Source organism: Pongo pygmaeus, chromosome 21 (genome assembly GCF_028885625.2).
Source record: "Pongo pygmaeus isolate AG05252 chromosome 21, NHGRI_mPonPyg2-v2.0_pri, whole genome shotgun sequence".
Lineage (NCBI taxonomy): Eukaryota > Metazoa > Chordata > Mammalia > Primates > Hominidae > Pongo > Pongo pygmaeus.
In genome coordinates this window covers 48,761,609-48,781,473 of record NC_072394.2, presented here as the reverse complement: position 1 = coordinate 48,781,473, position 19,865 = coordinate 48,761,609, and the positions used below count along the sequence as shown (strand labels likewise).

Here is a 19,865-nt window from a genome sequence, read left to right as displayed (position 1 = left end):
CTACCCTGTTCTCTGGATCCCGAGAACAAGGCCCAGGGGGCCCAACTCATACACACCCAGAGATGACACCTGAATCCTACACACCACAAGGCTTCAGGACCAGTTTCCAAGTGAGAAGAGTGTCGCGTCCCCAGTTCCTCAGGAGCTGGAAGTGACAGGGACACCAAAGAGGGCAGCCACGTGGAGCCTCTCTCACTCACAGAGGTGGAGCCAGACCCCTGCTCCAACCCCCACTCAGAGCTGGGACACTGAGCCTTTGGTGCCCAAGCCCATAGATACACAGTGACCCCACATCCTACCACGAATCCTCTACATTCACTGAGGTCCTGGATGGCAAGTGACCAGCACAAAGCTTAGCACACAGCAAGTGCTCGGCTAAAGTCACTCCCTCGCTACCTTTCTGCCTGGGACCCCCTGCTCCCTGGCCTGGTGGCTGCTGCACTGTAAGCCTGCCTGCCCTCCCCTCCCCACCCCCCACCATCTTTCTTCACCGTTCCTGTGTCTCCCTCTCTGTTTTCTGTATGTCTGTTCCCGCTCTCTCTGTTGTTCTTTGCCCATTTTTCTTCCCTCCTTTCTTTCTCTTCCTCTTTGTTTCTCTCTAGATCTCTGTTTCTCTCTTACTGTCTCTTTCTGGGTATCTCTGGCTTTCTCTCTAGTTTATCTACCCCCCCCGCCATCTTCCCTTCTCTCTTTTTCTGTCCTTTTCAGTCTCCCTCTCTGTCTGTTCCCCTCCCTTCCCCTCCCCTACCTTCCTTTCTTCCCTTCCTCTCTGTCTCTTTCCTCCTGTCTATCACTAGATTGCTCCCTGTCTCTCTTTCCCTGGGACTCCTTTTCTTCTCTCTCTCCTCTTCCCTGTCCATCACCTTCGCTCTCTTCCTCCCCTCTGTCTGCCTTCCGTTCTCTCTTTCCAACCCCTCAGGGTGGAGAATATGACACACCCCACATTCCCTGTACAGCCCCTGCTGTCCAGGGCTGCAAAGCCTCAGCATCCTGGCTGTGCACTTTCTACACGTGTGACCTTCAACAAGGTACTTAGCCTCTCCGTGCCTCTGTCTCCTCATCTATAAAACAGGTATAATCACAGCACCTTCCACATATGAATATTGAGAGGGACTAAGGCGATGGTTAGTGCTGCTGGCATTTAGTGGCGGGAGGCCAAGGATGCTACTAAATATCCTACAACATACAGGTCACACACACACACACACACACACACACACTACAGAGAATTATCCTGCCCAAAATGACTACAGTGCCAGGTTTGAGAAATCCTGTCGTTTAAGTCAGTATGGTGGTTGTCCCATTTTACAGATAAGGAAACTGAGGTTCAAAGAGGTGAAGGGATTAGCTCAAAATCACATGACCAAAGAAATGGCAGATCTGGAATCTATCCCAAGGCAATCCACTGCCAAGACTCCCCTGTTCCTGGGAAGACCAGTGGTGGTAGAGAAGGGGTCAGGAGGGGGCCTACTGAGGCGTTGAGAAGGCCACTGATAGAGGGTTTGTGTGACCCTTGATTAGGCAGAATACCCATTCCATATCTGCATGTGATCCCACGAAAGCAGGACCACCCCTTAGGCGCCCCACTTCTGGCTACCCTACCACAGGTACACACAGAAATACACACACAAACACCACACATACACACACGCCCTACAGCCTCTCCTTCCATTCTGTTGCCTGTATGGGAGTCTGGGGACTGTTGGGGGACATCAGGTGTCAGAGCTTGGGTTTTATGGGGCACGGCATGGGGCTGCTGGTGCATGACTCCACCTGGCGCACAGGCCCCGGGCACCACCTGTCACCACCTTGTGCTCGGCAGGTTGGAGTGGGTGGTGGGAGAGGCTCTGAATGCCTCATCGACTCCCCCGCCCTACCCTTGTCTCTTCTACTGGCATGGAGACAAGAAGCCCAGTCTTCCCCACAGCAGAATTAATCTTGCGGTCACCCCCACGCCTGCTGCCCTCCCTGCTTCCAATAACAGCTTGGAGGACTGTCTGCTCAGTGATTAGCTGGTGCCTGGATAGAGGATCTAGGGCCTGGAGAGGGTTGGGGTGGGCCTCTAAGGCTGGGGGATAATTTGGTCGTGGGAGGGGGTGTGAATAAGAATGTGTGATGGTAGCTATGAGTGTGCATGTGTGTAAGGGACTTTGTATGTGTTCTTATGTCCATACTCCACAAATGTGTGAACGATATTGCGTGTGTGTATACAGGTGAGTGTGACAGCATAATGAGTGTACATGAGTGTGGACGTGAGTCCAGTTCACACCCGCCAAGCTGCTGCTCCATGCCTGGCTCTGGGCTGTGTGTTACTGACACAGGCCTGGTTCATGCATAGAATGTCAAGTGGGCCTCCCACTGAGGCCCCAAAAGTGGGATTGGTTGCCCAGGGGAGTCACACAGTTGCTTTTGTGTTGTGTCTGTGTGTGAGAGAATGCAGGTGCAATGTGTGTGAGCAAGCGTGTTTGAAAGTGTATGTATTTGAGACCAGGTGCAGTGGCTCACGCCTATAATCTCAACACTTTAGGAGGCTGAGGCAGGTGGATCACTTGAGACCAGGAGTTCGAGACCTGCTTGGCCAACACGACAAAACCCTGTCTCTACTAAAAATACAAAGATTAGCCGGGCATAGTGGTGCACGCCTATAGTCCAAGCTACTCAGGAGGCTGAGGCAGGAGAGTTGCTTGAACCCAGGAGGAGGTTGCAGTGAGCTGAGATCGCACCACTGCACTCCAGCCTGGGCAACAAAGTGAGATTCTGTTTCAGAAAAAAAAAAAAAAGAAAAGAAAAGAAAAAAGAAAAAGAAAAAAAGAAAGCGTATGTATTTCAGTGTGGGTATGTGTTACAGTATGTATGAGAGTGTATGTGTATATGTTAGTGTGTCTGTGTGTGTGTGTTTGTGTGGGAGGATGTGTATTTGAGAGTATGTGTGAGTGTGTGTGGATCGTTCAGTGTGTATTTGAGAGTGTATCTATGTGTTTGTGTGTATGTGAGTATGAGTTATTTGTAAGAGTACATCTGTATGTCCAGGTGTGAGTGTGTGTGTTTCTGTATGGATGTGTGAGTGTATCTGAGCCCGTGTGCATTTCTGCATGGAGAGGTAAGTGTGTGGGTGATCTGTATAGGCCTGTATGTAATTCTGTGTGAGTCTGTGAGTGTATGAGTGGCAGCATGTAACTGGATCTTTAAGGTATATGAGTGTGTGTTTGTGAGTGTATCTACAGGAGTGTGTATAAGTTTGTGAACGTATCTGCATAAACCTGTGTGTTATTCTGTGTGAGCCTGTGTGGATGTATCTATAGGAGTGTATGTGAGTATATGAGCATGCGTGTGCATCTGTGTGAGCATGTGTGTATGTGTGAGTATCTGCATCTGTATAAGTGTGTGAGTCTATCTGTGTGACCATGTGTGTGAGCATGTGTGAGTATATCTGTGTGGGCATGTGTATCTGTATCTGTATGAGCGTGTGTGAGTGTGTGTGGCGTACGCTGAGCCCTGTCCCACATGGTGGCCACATGGATGTCCTTGTGTGGCCCACTCTCCTCCTGAACTTGAATTTCCCCAGGAGTCACAGGGTCTGAATCCCGCCTGTACAGGGGTCTCCACATCAGTGGGCAGCTGGTGTGGGGCGCCCTGGCCTCACCCTCACTCACCCATAGGCGTAATCCGGACGGCTGTGCCTGACCTGGACCGCGAGAGCCAGGAGCGCTACGAGGTGGTGATCCAGGCCACAGACATGGCGGGTCAGCTGGGTGGCCTCTCAGGCTCCACTACTGTCACCATCGTAGTCACTGACGTCAATGACAACCCGCCCCGTTTCCCGCAGAGTGAGTGAGGCCTTCCCAGAGGAAGGCACGTCTCTGTGTCTGTCTGTTACCCCATCCAAGCCACCTGCTGACCCCAGCTTCCCTTTAGACTTCCCACCAAAAGAAGGGCTTCCCCCTGTCTGTCTGTCTGTCTGTCTGTCTGTCCTCCCAAGCCACCAGCTATCCCCTAGCCCCCCTCCAACCATGCTTCCTACCAAGGAAGACCCCAGGGCTGTCCGATGCTCCACAGAGCCAAGTAACGCACCGTCACCTTCCCAGACCTCCTCTTGCTTCCGGCAGAGGGGGAGCCCCACCCATCCACCCTTCCGTCCATCCTCCAACCCCTCACTGGCCCCTGTCCACTCCCCTAGCCACTTGTTGGGCAATCCCATGCCGCTGACCTGGGCTTGCAAAGGGAAGGTATTGGGGAGAAAGGGGACACCCAGGGATCTAGGCAGAGGCAGCTCAGCCCCCAGACAGATGGAGGTTGTGCAGAGAAAAACTAAGTCTGAGTGACAGGCATTTCCCTCCTCCTCTGAGCCTGGGTAGTGGGACTCTGTGTTTCTGAACTAGGAGGCCTTTCCACCCTCTGCTTCTGCTGGCACAGCGGGAGTTGGGGGATGTCTCTGGCCCAGCCTCCCAGCTCCCTATCAGCCCAGCCAGCCCCTCTGTCCCAGGCTCAGGCCGAGAGCCACGACAGGGAAGCCACCAAAGCTGGCAGAGACTAAATGCCGTGGGAGCTGGGCTGATTCCTATCGGGTGAGTCATTACTTGAGGTCTGCTGCTCTCACATTAGGCCCCGCCACAGGGGACTGACCCCCGAGAGATAAGGGAATCCAATCCCTTAGCTGAGAGCGCAGCATCATCGCGGCCTACAGCCTCAGCTCAGACACAGAGCGGAGTGAGCTGAGCTCACCAACCGGCTTCCCGGTGCCAAGGAGCCTGGCACAGAAGCCATCCCACTGCCCAATCTCCCAGCCCAGCCCCAGCCCCAGCCCCTGAAGGCAGATGCTTCACAGCCCCATGCAGACGGGTGGGATGGGTGAGACACACCCCCACCCAGTCTTCTGCCCACTTGTGCCAGGCTCTGAATAAGCTCTGAGCTGGAAGGGGTGGGGCAGAGCAGAGAGGAGGCCAGGGCCCCCGGAAGGTTTGCTTTCCTGCTCGTCCTTCCTTTCCTCCTTCCTTTCTTTTTCTTTCTGTCTTTCTTATCATGAACTATAGCACACAAAAAGAACATAAAATATAAATGTTCAGTTCAACAAATAATTATAAAGCAAACACTCCTGTGACCACCAGCCAGGACCCCAGAAGCCCTAATATGCCCTTTCCTGATCATAGCCTCTTCCCCAACTCCTCCCTCCAGTTAGCCACTACCTGCTTTTGTGATGGTCATCTTTTGAGTCTGTTCATCTACGTAGGCATCACCAGTCACAAGTCTAATTTCATCCATTCTTGAACCTTATATAAATGGGATGAATCATACAATACAAATTGTTTTTGTCTTGCTTTTTACCTCTCATAATTGTGTTTATGAACTTGTGTTGCTGGTAGCTATAATTTATTCATTTTCTTTGCTGTATAGTATTCCACAGTTATCTATTCTGGTGGTGGTGGACACTGGCATTATTTCCAGTTTGGGGCCATTGGGAAGGAGACTGCTTTGAACCTTGTTGCCCCAGGTCTCCAGGTGCCCATTTGCACTTGTTCTCTATGGATACAGAGGAGTGAAATTGCTGGGTCATGGGATGTACTCATCTTCAACTTTACCAAATAAAGCCAAACTGTTTTCCCCCATGAGGAAACGCACATGTCCATTGTACCACATCCTCACTGACTCTTGGTACTGTCACGTTCTTTGATTTGTGTTAATCTGGTGATTGTCTACTGGTAACTCATGCTGGTTTTCATTCATACACTCACTAGTCCCTCACACATTTCATTTATGCGACAGCCTGGCATTCTGCCAGGCACTGGGAATGCCTGATGAATAAGAGATGTGGTCCCTTTCTTCCAGCAGCTCATACCCGAGAGAGAATAAACAGAAAATGAGAGTAAAAACGCAGTAATTCTAACAATGGGATAAGCTTGGGGGCCAAGGGAGCACAGGAGCAGAGCCTGAAGTTCTGGGAAGGTTTCCTGGAGGAGGTAACATTCAGTGAGACTAGAAGGCAGAGCGGAAATTGGGAAGGCAAAGGCAGAGAGGAGGACGGGGAGAGGGGATGCCTGGAGGTGAGAGAGAGTGAGTCAGTTGCAGAATCACAAGAATTTCAGCAAGGCTGAAGCTAGAGATGGAGTGGGGATTGGAGGATGAAGCTGGAGAAGCCAGCAGGGGCCAGGCAGTGTTTTGTAGGGCAGGCCAAGGGACTTGCACAACTCCATCCCAAGGGCAATGGGGAGCTATGGAAGGGATTAAAGCAGGGGAGTGGCATGTTCATCTGTGTTTCAGAAAGTACCCCACCCCGGCTGCTGTATGAGGATGAAACAGAGGCAGCCACTTCACGCAAGGGTTACCAAGACCTGTGGAGCCCCCAAGAGACACATCCCCACAGTCCCTGCTTCAGCTAGGCTGGCCCATCACTTAGCAAGTCATCCTCACCTCGACCTCAGCTCTGGTTGGAGAGCAAGCTGCAGCCTCCATCCCATGTGATCTCATTTCTTCTGATTTCCCCTCTGCTCCTCCCCTCCAGCCACACAGCCATCTTGCCATTCTTCCAACATGCCAGGCACAGCACCCACCTCAGGGCCTTTGCACCTGCTGCTCCCTCTGTCTAGAATGCTCTTTCCCAAATATCTCCTTGGCTCGCTCCCTCCCCTCCTTCTGACTTTTGCAGAAATGTCATCTTCTCTGCAAGGCCTTTCTCTGCAAGGCCTTTCTCTGCAAGGCCTTTCTCAATCAACCTATTTAAATCCACGCAACACCCTCATCAGCACTCCCACACCTTCCCTGCTTTATCTCTCTCCTAAGTACCTATCACCATTGGACATACTATATGTTTCACTGATGTGATTGTTTAGTGTCTTTCCCTTTCTATTAAGAGGAAAGCAACATGAGAGCTGAGACTCTGGTCCATTTTATTTGTTGCTGTAACCACAGTGTCTAGAACTGCATGATGTCTGGGGACATCATAGGTGCTCAATGTATACATTGAAATGAAGGAATAACTACCGTTAACATCAACAGCAAAATCAGTATGAAGCCCCACCATTTTAACACAATTTATTCTATTTCTTGAGTAGCTACCAAGTGCCAAGCACTGTACTAAGCATGTTACAGGCGTCATCATCTAAGTTAGTCGTCATAACCACACAGCTGTTAGGAAGGCACCATCGTTATTTATTTCCATTTTACGGATGAGGAAACTGAGGCTCAGGGTTACACAGCTACAACTGACTCCAGAGTCTTAGCCTTTATCACTGTGCTCCTCTGTCCCTGTCACTGGCTAGGCAGGGAAACTGAGGCCCAAAGAACTGCAGGCATTTTACCAAATCAACCAGTGAATAAACCCAAAGGTCAGAATTTAAACCCTCCTTTTGCACTGCCACCCAAACTTCTGCAGGGGACATGCCTCTCACAGCCCCCATTCTGGCCAAGCTGAGAGCCCCTTTCAGGCACTGTCCTCCATAGAGGCTCACCTGGGCCCCCTTGTCCCCTCCCACACCACTGGCAGAGGCTGGGGTAGGGGCTGCCTTCATCCCTGCTCATGGCCGTGTCCCCCACAGAGATGTACCAGTTCAGCATCCAGGAGTCAGCCCCCATTGGAACGGCCGTGGGACGTGTGAAGGCTGAGGACTCAGACGTGGGAGAGAACACAGACATGACTTACCACCTTAAGGATGAGAGCGGCAGCGGCGGCGATGTGTTCAAGGTCACCACAGACAGCGACACTCAGGAGGCCATCATCGTAGTGCAGAAGGTGCAGCTGCCTCAGGAGGAATGGGGGAGGCAGGCCTCAGGGGCGGGAGGATCAGGGAGGCCTCTGGGCAGCCGAATACCCCCACCTCACTCCACTCAATGGATTAGTTCTCTCTAGAGGTCCAGGACCAACCTAGAAAAACACTGATAGTATCATTCCTCTTTTGCAAACCAGGCATAGAGAGGTGAAGTGACCTGTCTGAGTTGCACAGCTGGTTGTCAGAGCCGGGGTTCAATCCAGATGGGAATCCACACCCTCAAACACTCTGATGTGTGCTTCACATCCTTGCCAGCCTCTTCACACTCCTCATTGCCTTTAATCCTCATGTTTCCCTCTGAAGCTGAGGTTACTAGCCTCATTTTTATAACTAAGAAAATAGAGGCTGAGAGAGGTAAAGGGGCTTGACCAAGGTCACACCTGTAAGGCACATGGTAGAGATTTGAACCCAGGTCTGGTGACTCCAAAGCTCTTTCCTTCCTGAGTCTAACAGCCTTCCTTGCCCACTGGCTGGCCCAGGAACCAGAAACTAAAACTGCAAACTCAGCGATCCCTAGGGAGGTCAAATAAAGAGGCAAAAACCCATCTTCCAGGATTTGGTCAGGGGCTTGGCAACTCAGGGCTGCAAAGGCCATTAAGACCACCTACTCCGACCCCACTCTCCCATGGGAGGTCTAAGTCCCCTGCACTGGCCCACAAGTGGTCATAGGCCTTTGTTTGTATATCTCCAGCGACAGAATGCTCACTTTCTGCCACTGTCCAGCTCTTCTTCCTCCCATTCGGCCGGCATCGGTCTCCTTAAATCTGTGCCTGTCAGCCTGAGCTCTGCCTTCCAACATCTGCCCTCAACAGTCCTTCTTTCACTCAGCAAGCACATAATGACCCGCTCTTTACCTGGCATTGAGGACTTGAGGATAGAGAAAACGCCCAGTTCCTTCAACTCCTTCCCAGAGGATAATAATATAATAGCTACTACTTGTGATAAAGTGCTTGCCACGTGCCAGGCACCCTTCAACTACTTTCTGCGTATTAACTCATTTGATCCCTTCATCAACCCTCTGAGATGCTGTTATCGTTCATTTTATAGATGAGAAACTGAGGCCCCAAGAAGTTCGGTAACTTTCCCAAGGCCATGCATCTAGCATCGTTTAGTAGGGATACAGGCTCGGGGGTCCAGCTCTAGAATCTCCCTTTTTTAAGCACTAGTGGTTTTCAGTCTTTTGATCTCCATTCATCCTTAACTGTTAGATGAGCCCATTTTACAGATGGAGAATTGGAGGCCCAGAGAAACCCAGCTTCACAGAGCAGCAGAATCAGTCTTCAAACTTAGCCTGGGGACTCCAGCACAGCATTTGCTCTCATCCCCTGGGCTGCTTAATCTCCCCCACCCCCAGCTCTCAGGCCCCCTCCAGCCGCCTACTCCACCAGTGGCGCCTAGGGTGTCTCTGCGGAGTCGGTGATGGCTCAGGGAGCAGATTGATGGCTCAGGGAGCAGATTGATGGCCTGGCTCCAGAGTCCATCGCTCACTCCTAGGCCAGGCCACCGCCTGCCTCCCTGCATCCTGATTTCCCAGGCAACAGGCTGGAGGCAGGACACGGCTGTTTTTGCTGCTGGAGAAGTTGGGGGTGGGGGATTCTGAGAGCAATGGGGGGACCCCATACACAGGGCAGGCACCTGCCTGTGAGTCTCCTGGAAGGTCACTCTTGCCAATCAGATCGCTCCCCCACCATGCAACTGAGGTCCCTGCAGCTCCACGGCATGGCTATTTTTCATTGCTATAGGCAGTGTCTTTAGACGGCCAGAGCTAACACCCAGCCATGGAGCTCATTCATCAGAGGGTCACCCATTAGCACCCCCCGATAAGAAGCACAGGCTCAGCATGGATTTAGCCGGATCTCAGAGGAAAGCTCTAAGGCAGCCCGGCTTATCGGGCTCAACTCACATTAGTTGCTAACTCCTGCATACCAGGGAATCCTGGCTCTGCTAGTGACTCACTGCCCAGTGACTTGGGCAAGTTACTGAGCCTTTCTGGGCCTCGATTTCCTCATGTGTAAAATCAGATCATAAGAATACAAGCCTCTTAGGGTTGATGTCAGGTTGAGTTAATATACTTAAAGCACTGGCACACAGTAGGTGCTTTGTGTTCGTGAACTAAACTAATGAAATATGCCGCCAACACTGCGCTGGAAAGCAGGAAGTTTGGGTGCTCAGCACGTTAGCCTGGAGTGGCTGTGTCCCTAGGCAAGACTGTCCTCGAGGAGCCTCAGTTTCTCCACCCATAACCCACCGGGTTGGTCTGGGTCAGTTCTGCAATGCAGCCCAAGCATCCCTGCCGCACCTGCTGAGACAACATGTGACCTTGGCCCAAACCCGCCTGCCTTGGCCTCCCTCGTGAAGGCCTCAGTGTCCACCAGACCCCACCCACTAACCGGCCCTCTGCTCCCTCCCCCAGCGCCTGGACTTCGAATCCCAGCCCGTGCACACCGTGATCCTGGAGGCCCTCAACAAGTTCGTGGACCCCCGCTTCGCCGACCTGGGCACGTTCCGCGACCAGGCGATCGTGCGCGTGGCCGTGACCGACGTGGACGAGCCCCCCGAGTTCCGGCCGCCCTCCGGCCTCCTGGAGGTGCAGGAGGACGCGCAGGTGGGCTCCCTGGTCGGCGTGGTGACGGCGCGGGACCCCGACGCCGCCAACCGGCCCGTCCGGTGAGACCCCCGCCCGGGGCCGACGCCTGCTGCCTGCTATCCCGCCATCGCCCCCGCGGACAGACTGCGGGCAGAGGGGAGGAGGGCTGGGGCGGGCAGGGCCGAAGGAGGGGGCTGCGTGGGGGAGGGAGGCAAGGAGAGAGGCGCACAGGGGTGGAGAGAAACAGTCACGGAGCCAAAGGGCCAAGGAAGCAGATGTGAGAACAGTCAATGAGACAGGCAGGGGAGCCAGGCCAATGAGGGAGAGAACCAGGAGGGTCAGACACAGAGGCGGGCACTGCACTGGCGGGGTCTCCGCGCTGCTGGCTGCAGCCACACTGGCTCCCTGATCTCTCGACTGGGCCATCCCTGTGCCCAGGACTCCCCCAGTCTTCTCCCTGCACCCCCCTTCCCTCTCATCATCTCCCTTGGTGTTCCGCTAGACACCTCAAACTTAAGTTCAGAACTGGGTTCCTGGTCTCTCCACCAAAAGAAAAAAAAACACCAGTTTGCCTGCCATCATCTCCATCTTGGGAATGACAGCTCTATCCTTCCAGTTGTTCAGGTTAAAAAACGTTGGAGACATCCTTGCCTCCTCTCATTCTCTCATGCCTGCCTTCAATCCATTAGCGAATTCTGCTGTCTCTACCTTAAAAATGGATCCAGAATCTGACCACTTCTCACCACCTCTGCTGCTACCACCTCGGTCTGGGCCACCGTTTTCTCTCGCCTGGAGTATTGCAGTTGCCTCCTTGCTGGTGTCCCTGATTCTGTCCTCACCTCTCTTTAACCTAGAATTGTTGCAGGAGCCAGCCTGATCCTGCTCAAATGCGAACCAGAGCCTGGCCCTGCTCTGCCTAAGCGCTCCAAAGACACCTACTAGGCTCAGAATAAAAGCCCAAGCCCTTACAATGACAGCTCTGGCCTCCCTGAACCTCTCAGACCACACCTCCCACTCCTTTCCAGTCCACTCTGCTGCAGCCACACTGGCCCCCTCACAGCCTTGCAAACACACCACGCTCACCTGCACTCTGGGCCTGTGCTACAGTGGATCCCTGGGCCTAGAATGTTCTTGCCCTAGTAGCCCCCATAGTTCGCTCTCTCACTTCCTCCAGGTCTTTGCTCAAAAGTCATCTTCTCAGTGAGACCTTCTCTGACCGCTCTTCCTAAAATTTCAGCTCCACCCCAACCCCTAGCCGACACTTCCTATCCCCTGTCTTCCTCTGCTGCTTCCTTATTACCTTTCATCACCATCTGACACGCTACCTGCTTTTCTGATTACCTTTTTTGTCTCTCCTACTGAAAGGTAAGCTGTCTGAGGGTAGGGATTTACATCTATTTGTTCACCACTATACCCATAGGGCCTAGCCCAGGCCTCAGCACTCAGTGGACACGTGCTGAATATGTGGTGAATTAATGATATGTAAAAATAGAGGCCGGGCGTGGTGGCTCATGCCTGTAATCCCAGCACTTTGGGAGGCCGAGGCTGGCAGATCACCCGAGGTCAGGAGTTTGAGACCAGCCTGACCAACATGGTGAAACCCCGTCTCTACTAAAAATACAAAATTAGCTGGGTGTGGTAGCGCACGCCTGTAGTCACAGCTACTCTAGAGGCTGAGGCAGGAGAATCGCTTGAACCCAGAGGCAGGGGTTGCCGTGAGCCGAGATTGCACCATTGCACTCCAGCCTGGGCAACAAGAGCAAAACTCTGTCTCAAAATAAATAAATTAATTAATTAGTTAAAATACACTAAAAAAATAAAGACTGAAAAAAGAGGCAGATAAACAGATTCACAGAGATATAGAGAGACCAACAATGAGAGGAAGAGATGGAGAGAAAGAAAAGCCCATAAAAAGAGGACAAGAAGGACTGACCTGGCAATGTGGAAACAGAAGGGCACCTTGGAGAGGAAACCAGAAAAGGGAAGAAATGGACACAGACACAGGCAAGCCAGAGGCAGAGCAGGGATGGGGCAGCTGGGGTCCCTGGAAGGGTCTGGGAGCTGTAAGTGTTGGGGAGTCTCTGACAGTAGCCTAGGTTGGAAGATGTTCAGATAGAAGAGGAGGGAGGAAAGGTTGTACAAGAAACTGATCCAGAGGAGGAGGTTAGGGGCTGGGGGGATGGCCAGTGTTAGAGGGATGGGAAGGAGGCACTGGGACTCCCTGATTCATTCCCAAAACCCCTGTACCTATTCAATGAGTAACCCCTCAGCTGACTATGAGCCTAGCCCTGTGCTGTGCATTGAGGAGAGGGGGAGGGAAAGTTTATTTGAGGACCTCTGCATTGTGCAACTCCAGAGGGCAACGTTCCCGTCATTGTCTGTCTGAATGGCTCTATAAGGATTGTGCAGTGCACAGCCTGTACAACCTTACATGGCAGCCCTAAGTGAGACACACAGATGCTATCCTGCTTAACTGTTCATGGACTCTCAGACTGGGAGATAGCCCCAGGGGTCTGGGAAGACTTCTGAAGGAGGCAGGAATTGACCTGAGCTAGGTATCTGGGTATGGTGTAAATATGAGGAGAGGCACATTCCAGACAGAGGAACAGCTTGTGCAGAGATATACAGGAAGAGGAGTGGTTGGTGTGCCTGGGGAAGAGCAGACTGTGATCACTATAGGGGGCTGGGGAAGATGAGGCACAAAAGTGAAGTCTAGCAGGGCCTCAGAGGCAGGCCGAGGAGCTCAGACTCTGTCTTGAAGCCGAGAATGCCCACGCTGCTTTCACTACACTCGCTGCCAATGCCATCCTGCCACTGCCTCTGAACTCCACCACTCCCTTCCACCCGGGCTGGTGGCACAGTCTCTGAACAACCCCCTTGGCCTCTGGCCTGGGCCCAGACCTCTCCAGGAAGGGCACTGTCATCCCCGTTTGTCTGGGAGTTGGGCCCAGGGAGGGGAGGAAGATTCTGCAGGCTCTCCCAGGGAGGTAAGAACACGGAGCGGGAGGCGAGTCCTTGGCCCCAAGTCAGTCCTCCCATCTGCCAGCTCCCCTCCTCTCCAATTCCACTCTCCACGCCCCCTCTCAGTCCTCTCCCTCCTCCCCGCGTTGACTCCCTTCCCTACTGCTTTTATCTGCACTGAAAGGGCCAACTTTGAAACCTGCTTCTCACCTTCTTTCATCTCTCTTTGCTGGCCCCTTCCCTGGGGCTCCTCAGATGTGGAGGCAGTGAGGAGCTGGAGACTGGTCCAATTTAACACCACAAACATTTACCCAGCTCCTCCTCCGTGCCAGGCCCTGAGCCAGGCCTGGGGACACCAAGATAACTCAACCAAGGACAGAACTGGGGTGGAGCTCCCAGACTGTGGGGTACAAAAATGGAAACGGGAGGCCATTGAGGGGCTGTGGGAGACAGAGAAGGGGTCCTCACAGGCTATGTGTGCCGCCAGAGTCTAGCTCGCTCTAAGGGTTCCATTCTGGCAGCGCCTGCATTCTCAGGGTCACAGGCTTAGGCAGCAACTTGGCATTGAGTTGTGCCCAGCACTGTTCTGTGCAGTGAGGAAGCAGAGATGATAAAACAGGATCCCTGCCCACATGGAGTTTGCCTTCTCCTGCAGAGAGATAAACAGCAAATGGTTAAATGGAATAACTGCTGAAAGCACTATGAAGAAAATAGAGTGATAGGATAAGGAGGGATTGGGGCCACAGAGGGCCACTTTGAATTGAGTGGTCAGGGATGTGACACATGAGCTGAGATCAGAATGATGGGGAGCCATCCATGCAAAAATGTGAGGGAAAGCATTCCAGGTAGAGGGAACAGCAAGTAGAATGGCCCTGAGGCAAGAACAAGCTTGGCGTGTCCCTGGAAATGCAGACATGAGGTGGCATCCTGGGAGACTTTGCCTAGCATGGTTTGCAGGGCACAGTGAGTGCCTGGAAATTATAGGAAAGCAGACAGTACAGAGAGATTTTTCTTAGCCTCTGCACTGGAGATAGTAGAAGGTGCCTCATATTACTACATTTACCCTTCAGAGGGTATTGTACTCATTTGACAGATGAAGAAACTGAGAGTCAGAGAGGGGAAATGACTTCCCAAGGCCACCCAGCTCAAAAAGGGAAGCACCGGGGTTTGACCCATGACTCACCACTTCCTGAATCCAGCCTTTGGCCATTTCACTCCTGCTTCTTACTCTCCTTGTGGTTAGTGCAGTTCCTAAACTTGTGCAGTGTCCTCCCCTGTGCACTGGCCACAGAGATGATGGCCTCAGACATGGGCCAATGGGAAGGCTTGGCCCGTGTGAACGAATCCAGTGACAGGTCCAGGTCCAAGTAGGCTTGGGCTAAGGCAGGGGTTTGAGGAGCTCCAAGGAGGGGTGAGTAGTTTATGCACCAGGAAGGGGAGTGACAGAGGTTTGCCCCAAGAGGCCCCTGCAGGGGGACGAAGAGGACAAGGCTTGGAATGGGGAGAGTGTGCCCCAGGTTGGAGTGATGGGGAAGAGAGATGGCAGGGACAGAATCATGGAGCCAGGAGGTTAAGTTCAGGAGCAGCGAGACCAGCTGGACAAGCTCACGACAAGGGACAAGGGGGCACTTGGAGACAGGCTGCGAAGGACATTGAATGCCACATGAAGAAGTGGGACTTTATCCTGTAGGCAGTGGGAAGACTTAGAAGGCTTTAGAAGGAGGGAGGAAAGTGTTCAGATGGGCCCACCTCTCAGTTAGGCAGGTTTGCAGATAGACTGGTCATTTATCAGCCCAGCCATGTTCCTACCTAGCCCCATTGTGAGTCTCCTTTGAGCATCAAAAACAGCTAGTCCACGCTACAGCAGAGGAAGCAAACACTTCATTTCTCCACCCAGCACTCCACAGTGTGGTGCAGCAGAAAGTGCAAGGGCTTTGGAATCAGAGGAGACCTGGGTTCAAATCCCAGCTCAGTTGTGGAGTCTTGGGCAAGTCAATGCACCCCCTCTGAGCCTTGGTTTCCCCATCTCTAAAATAGACATCATAATAGCATGTGCCTCGTTCATAGGCATTAAATGTCTGCCACATACCAAGTTCTGTGCCTGGTACTCTCAGGGTTGGAAGAAGGATTAAGTGCTTAGCATATAGCAGGCCCTCAAGAAATGGTCATTACCATTTTTCTTGGTGGTCTGCACACCCGTTTTTTCCCTTTCATTCTGCAACTAGTATTAACCACATACAATTTTCCAGGCATCATGTGTGGGCTTTTCAGTATATGCCTAAAGGGAGTGGGGGAAAAGAGTCACAGATAGGGTGGAGTGAGCAGAAAGGAATCCCTTGGTTGGGACAGTGGAGCAGGAGGCAGGCTGCTTTGTTTTGGAAGAGGCTCCCCAACTACACCCCGACACACACACACACACACGCGCACACACACACACACACGAGCAGCTTGGGCGGCAGCTGCATCATTCAGTCAGCTGCATGTATGTTCATGTACTCACACACAGGCACACCAGAAAGCCTGTATGTGCATAAGCCTGCAGCCTTCCCTATTTATTATGCCTGCATGCATTATATATGCACATATTTATGTAGAGGAAAACCACATGTGCACCCCAGCCAGGAAGCAGCACCCTCCCCATTTTCTCCACCCTAACCTTGACAACAGCAGCATTTTGTGCTGTTGCTAACACATAGAAATGCCAGCAGGTGTACCTGGCTGGCTCCTTATGAGGATGCTGTTAGACCTCCGGCTCTGAACAGACATGGGAGCTTGGCTCTGCCACTAACTAGCCCTGTGTGACCCAGGGCAAGGTACCTGGCTTCTCCGAGCCTCAGTTTCCTCCTCTGTAAAATGAGAGTGATGACAGTATCTGAGGATTCGAAGAGCTCATGACACAAAGTCTTGCTCAACAAAGAAAAGTAAGAGCTAATCTGTACACCAAGAACCATCTTAAGGATTTCTTGGTAGTCACTTGTCCGAACCTCACAACCAGCCTGTGAGGTAGGTATTACTATCTCTCTCTCTTTTTTTTTTTTTTTTTTTTTGAGACAGAGTCTCACACTATCTCCCCAGCCAGAGTGCAATGGCGCGATCTTGGCTCACTGCAATCTCTGCCTCCCGGGTTCATGCGATTCTCCTGCCTCAGCCTCATGAGTAGCTGGGATTACAGGCACATGCCACCACACCCAGATAATTTTTTGTATTTTTAGTAGAGACGAGGTTTCACCATGTTGGCCAGGCTGGTCTCAAACTCCTGACCTCGTGATCCTCCTGCCTCAGCCTCCCAAAGTGCTGGGATTATAGGTGTGAGCCACCGTGCCTGGCCTACTATCTCCATTTTTAAGAGGAGGAAACTGAAGAACAGAGAGATTAGGTGACTTGCCCAAGGTCACACATCTAGGTTTCAAACCTAGGCAGATGGGCATCAGATCTGCACCCCTAAGCACCATTCCCAGGCCTCCCTTGCATGTGTGGGTGCACACACACACGAGCTGCCACAAACTCATGTTCTCTCCCTATTCCCCCAGCCTCACCTGTTCTAGTTCCCCTTGCTGCCCTTCAGGTTGTTGTCACCAAATGAGAAGCAGGACTGCAAAATTTAAGCAGAACCTTCTAGACCCACAGCTTCCTGCTGTCCTTCTCAGACTACTGTGTCCCTACATGGTACCTCCCCGCCCCCAGACATGCAAGCAACACACTGGGTTGGGTGACTCCTGTGTACTCCCTGCCAGGCATCTCTGAATAATAATTAGAGTGACAATAGTTCCCATTCATGGAGTAATTTTCCTGGAACTCAGCTAGGCACCTTACATGCGTTTCATTCTCCCGACAACTCACAAAGTAGGATTATCATCTCTATTTTGCTGGGAATTAAAGATGGAAGTAACTTGCCTGGGGGCAACGCAGACCTGGATCCAGACCCAGGGCTGAGCTGCTGCCTCTTGAGCCGCTGCTCAACTATAATGCACAATCTCACGCACACAGGAACACCACTCACATATTCACGCCACACAAAACACACACTGACCACCCACAACACAGACCAAATACACAACCCATGCGAGCACTACACGTGAGCTGCACAAGCTTCGCCCCCACCCCACCCCTCCACCCCTCAGTTTGCCAGGCCACAGTCCCTGCCACACACTGCTTCCTCCCACCCATCCCTGCTTCCCTCCCACTCGCTCTCTGGCTCCCTGAGCTGGAACAAAAACACCTGGACTCAGCCAGCCAAACTGACCCCCAGCCCCAAGTCTTTAGCTGGTTAATGGCGGGTCCCCACTGCCCCCGCCCTATGGCCTTGGGAACAGCTGCCTCCACTTAGATTCCAGCCCCTCCCTTCCCCTCGAGGAAAGAACAAAAGAGAAAAACAGGGAAAAGGAGAAGGAGGAAGAGGAGGAGGAGGAGCAGCAGCAGCATGGAGGGAGGAGAGAGGAGACAGCTCTGGGCCAAGAAGGGAGGACAAACAACAAGAAGGCAGTTGGCATCCTCCCATCAGCCCAGCCTCTCGCCCAGCCCTGACGAGGGATCAGGAGCCCAGGCTATGTCATGTCTCTGGTCCTCTCCTGGCCTCTGTCCTCCCACCTGTAGAATGGGAGGAGGTCTCCAAAGTTCTTTCCAGCTGAGCTGATGCTCAAGAGCATCCTTCAGCCTCCTTTGGACTCAGGTATCTGACGGGGCCAGGCTGGGGCAAAGGGGACCTGAAGCTTCATGCATCGAGGCTTTGGTTGGTTCAACTTTGGATGGGCTGTCGGTCAGGCTAAAAAGAACTCTGGCGGCCAGGCACGGTGGCTCACACCTGTAATCCCAGCACTTTGGGAGGCCGAGGCGGGCAGATCACAAGGTCAGGAGATTGAGACCATCCCGACTAACACGGTGAAACCCTGTCTCTACTAAAAATACAAAAAATTAGCCGGGCATGGTGGCGGGCGCCTGTAGTCCCAGCTACTCTGGAGTCTGAGGCAGGAGAATGGCATGAACCCAGGAGACGCAGCTTGCAGTGAACCGAGATCGCACCACTGCCCTCCAGCCTGGGTGACAGAGCGAGACTCCGTCTCAAAAAACAGAACTCTGGGAGAGAATCCCCAATTTGGTTTCAAATTTCAGTTCTGTGACAGAGTCACTGTGCACTCTTGAGCTGGGCATCGGCATCACTAGCTTATGTTACCTTTGTATAAATAAGAAACAGGCCCCCGTTTGATACTTCCTGGTCTAGGACACGTGGCTGGGCAAGCAGAAGGCTCACTGGAATTCACCCCCGCTTCCCCACTTCGGCCTGGTATCTTTGTGCATGACACAACCTGCACAACCATACTTGGCAGCTCTAAGCTTGGCAAGTTTCCTCTCTGGACCTCAGTGTCTTCATCTGTAAAATGGGGGAGATCACATCAGCCTCATAAGATGCCTGGCAGAGACCTCTTCTATCTCACTTGCCACGTTATCCCCAGAGTCTAGCACAGACCAGCACAGAGAAGGCACTCAATTAGTGTTTAGGGCATAAAGGAATGAATGGAGGGATGGTTGGGGGAGAAGCAGGCTCCAAACTGTTAAGTGCATGCTAGGGAGGAATTATAATCGTGGGTCTGAGCCTCCCCACCTACTTTCACCCAGGCCAGCGGGACTCAAGGTGGCCAGGGGCAAGAAGAATATGGGTTTAGCAGCTTAGGAACAGGATTGAGCATTAAACTGGGTGTTCGGGGGATCGGCTTATAATGCCCACTACACCCATAGGCACAGCGCTTTATAGTTTGCCATAGGCATTCACCTCCAGGACAGTAAACATGAAAAGCATAAGGACTGTCCTGTATGCCCAGCCCCTCCCCTAACACCACAATGTGGGGTGACTAGGAGTCATCCCCTTTTTCAAGTGAACAAACAGAAGCCAAGGAGTGACTTGCCCAAGGTCACACAGGTAGAATCAGCGGCAGAGGATTCAAACCCAGCTCTGACTGCTTTCAGACCCACGAAGTCCCACTGGGTGTCAATATCCCCATTTCAGAGATGGGGGAGTTGAGGCCCAGAGAGGTTTGGCAATGCAGCCAAGGCCTCACTGACGGGTCATCTCAGGGCTCTGGGCCCCCAGCAGGCAACGCTTCTGGGGTCCTCCCCTCCCCACTCTGGGAGACTACAAAAAGGCCCCTTTCCTCCTGCCTGTGGGAGGGGCCGGGTGGCTGCGCAGGGGCCCCTCCTTACCAGGCTGCTTTGTCCTGGCGCACAAGGAGTGCTTGCTTGGCATTCGAGGCCTTTGTCCGCGCGCAGCCTCGCGGCGCCCCCACCAGCATTAGCAGCATGGGGAAGTGGCGGCCGGAGCTGGCGAGGCCTCTCTGGGCCGCCGCCGCCGGAGACATGTGTTGGACACGGGCCTTTAAGGCCTGGAGCCGCCACACAAAGGCCCGGGAAGAAGGCGGAACAAAGGGCTTTTTCACGCGGCAACTGAAAAGCTGCAGATTAGCTCGCGCGTGCTGCGCAGGCAGGAGGAGCCAGCGGCCGTGTCCCCAGGCCCCCTCCCACGGCACTTGCCCAGCGCGTGTCCCTGGGCGTGTCCACGCCGCGGC

The 19,865-nt window shown here is 52.8% G+C and overlaps 1 protein-coding gene across 1 annotated transcript in view; it reads left to right on the top strand.

Annotated features, from left to right (window-relative positions):
- The window catches only part of CDH22 (cadherin 22), a 134,462-nt gene that overhangs the window by 87,552 nt on the left and 27,045 nt on the right, over window positions 1-19,865 (top strand). Inside the window, exons 5-7 of the mRNA XM_054467663.2 lie at window positions 3,660-3,827; window positions 7,530-7,723; window positions 10,174-10,427. Of these exons, the coding sequence (XP_054323638.1) occupies window positions 3,660-3,827; window positions 7,530-7,723; window positions 10,174-10,427 (616 nt within the window). The remainder of the gene's footprint in view (window positions 1-3,659; window positions 3,828-7,529; window positions 7,724-10,173; window positions 10,428-19,865) is intronic.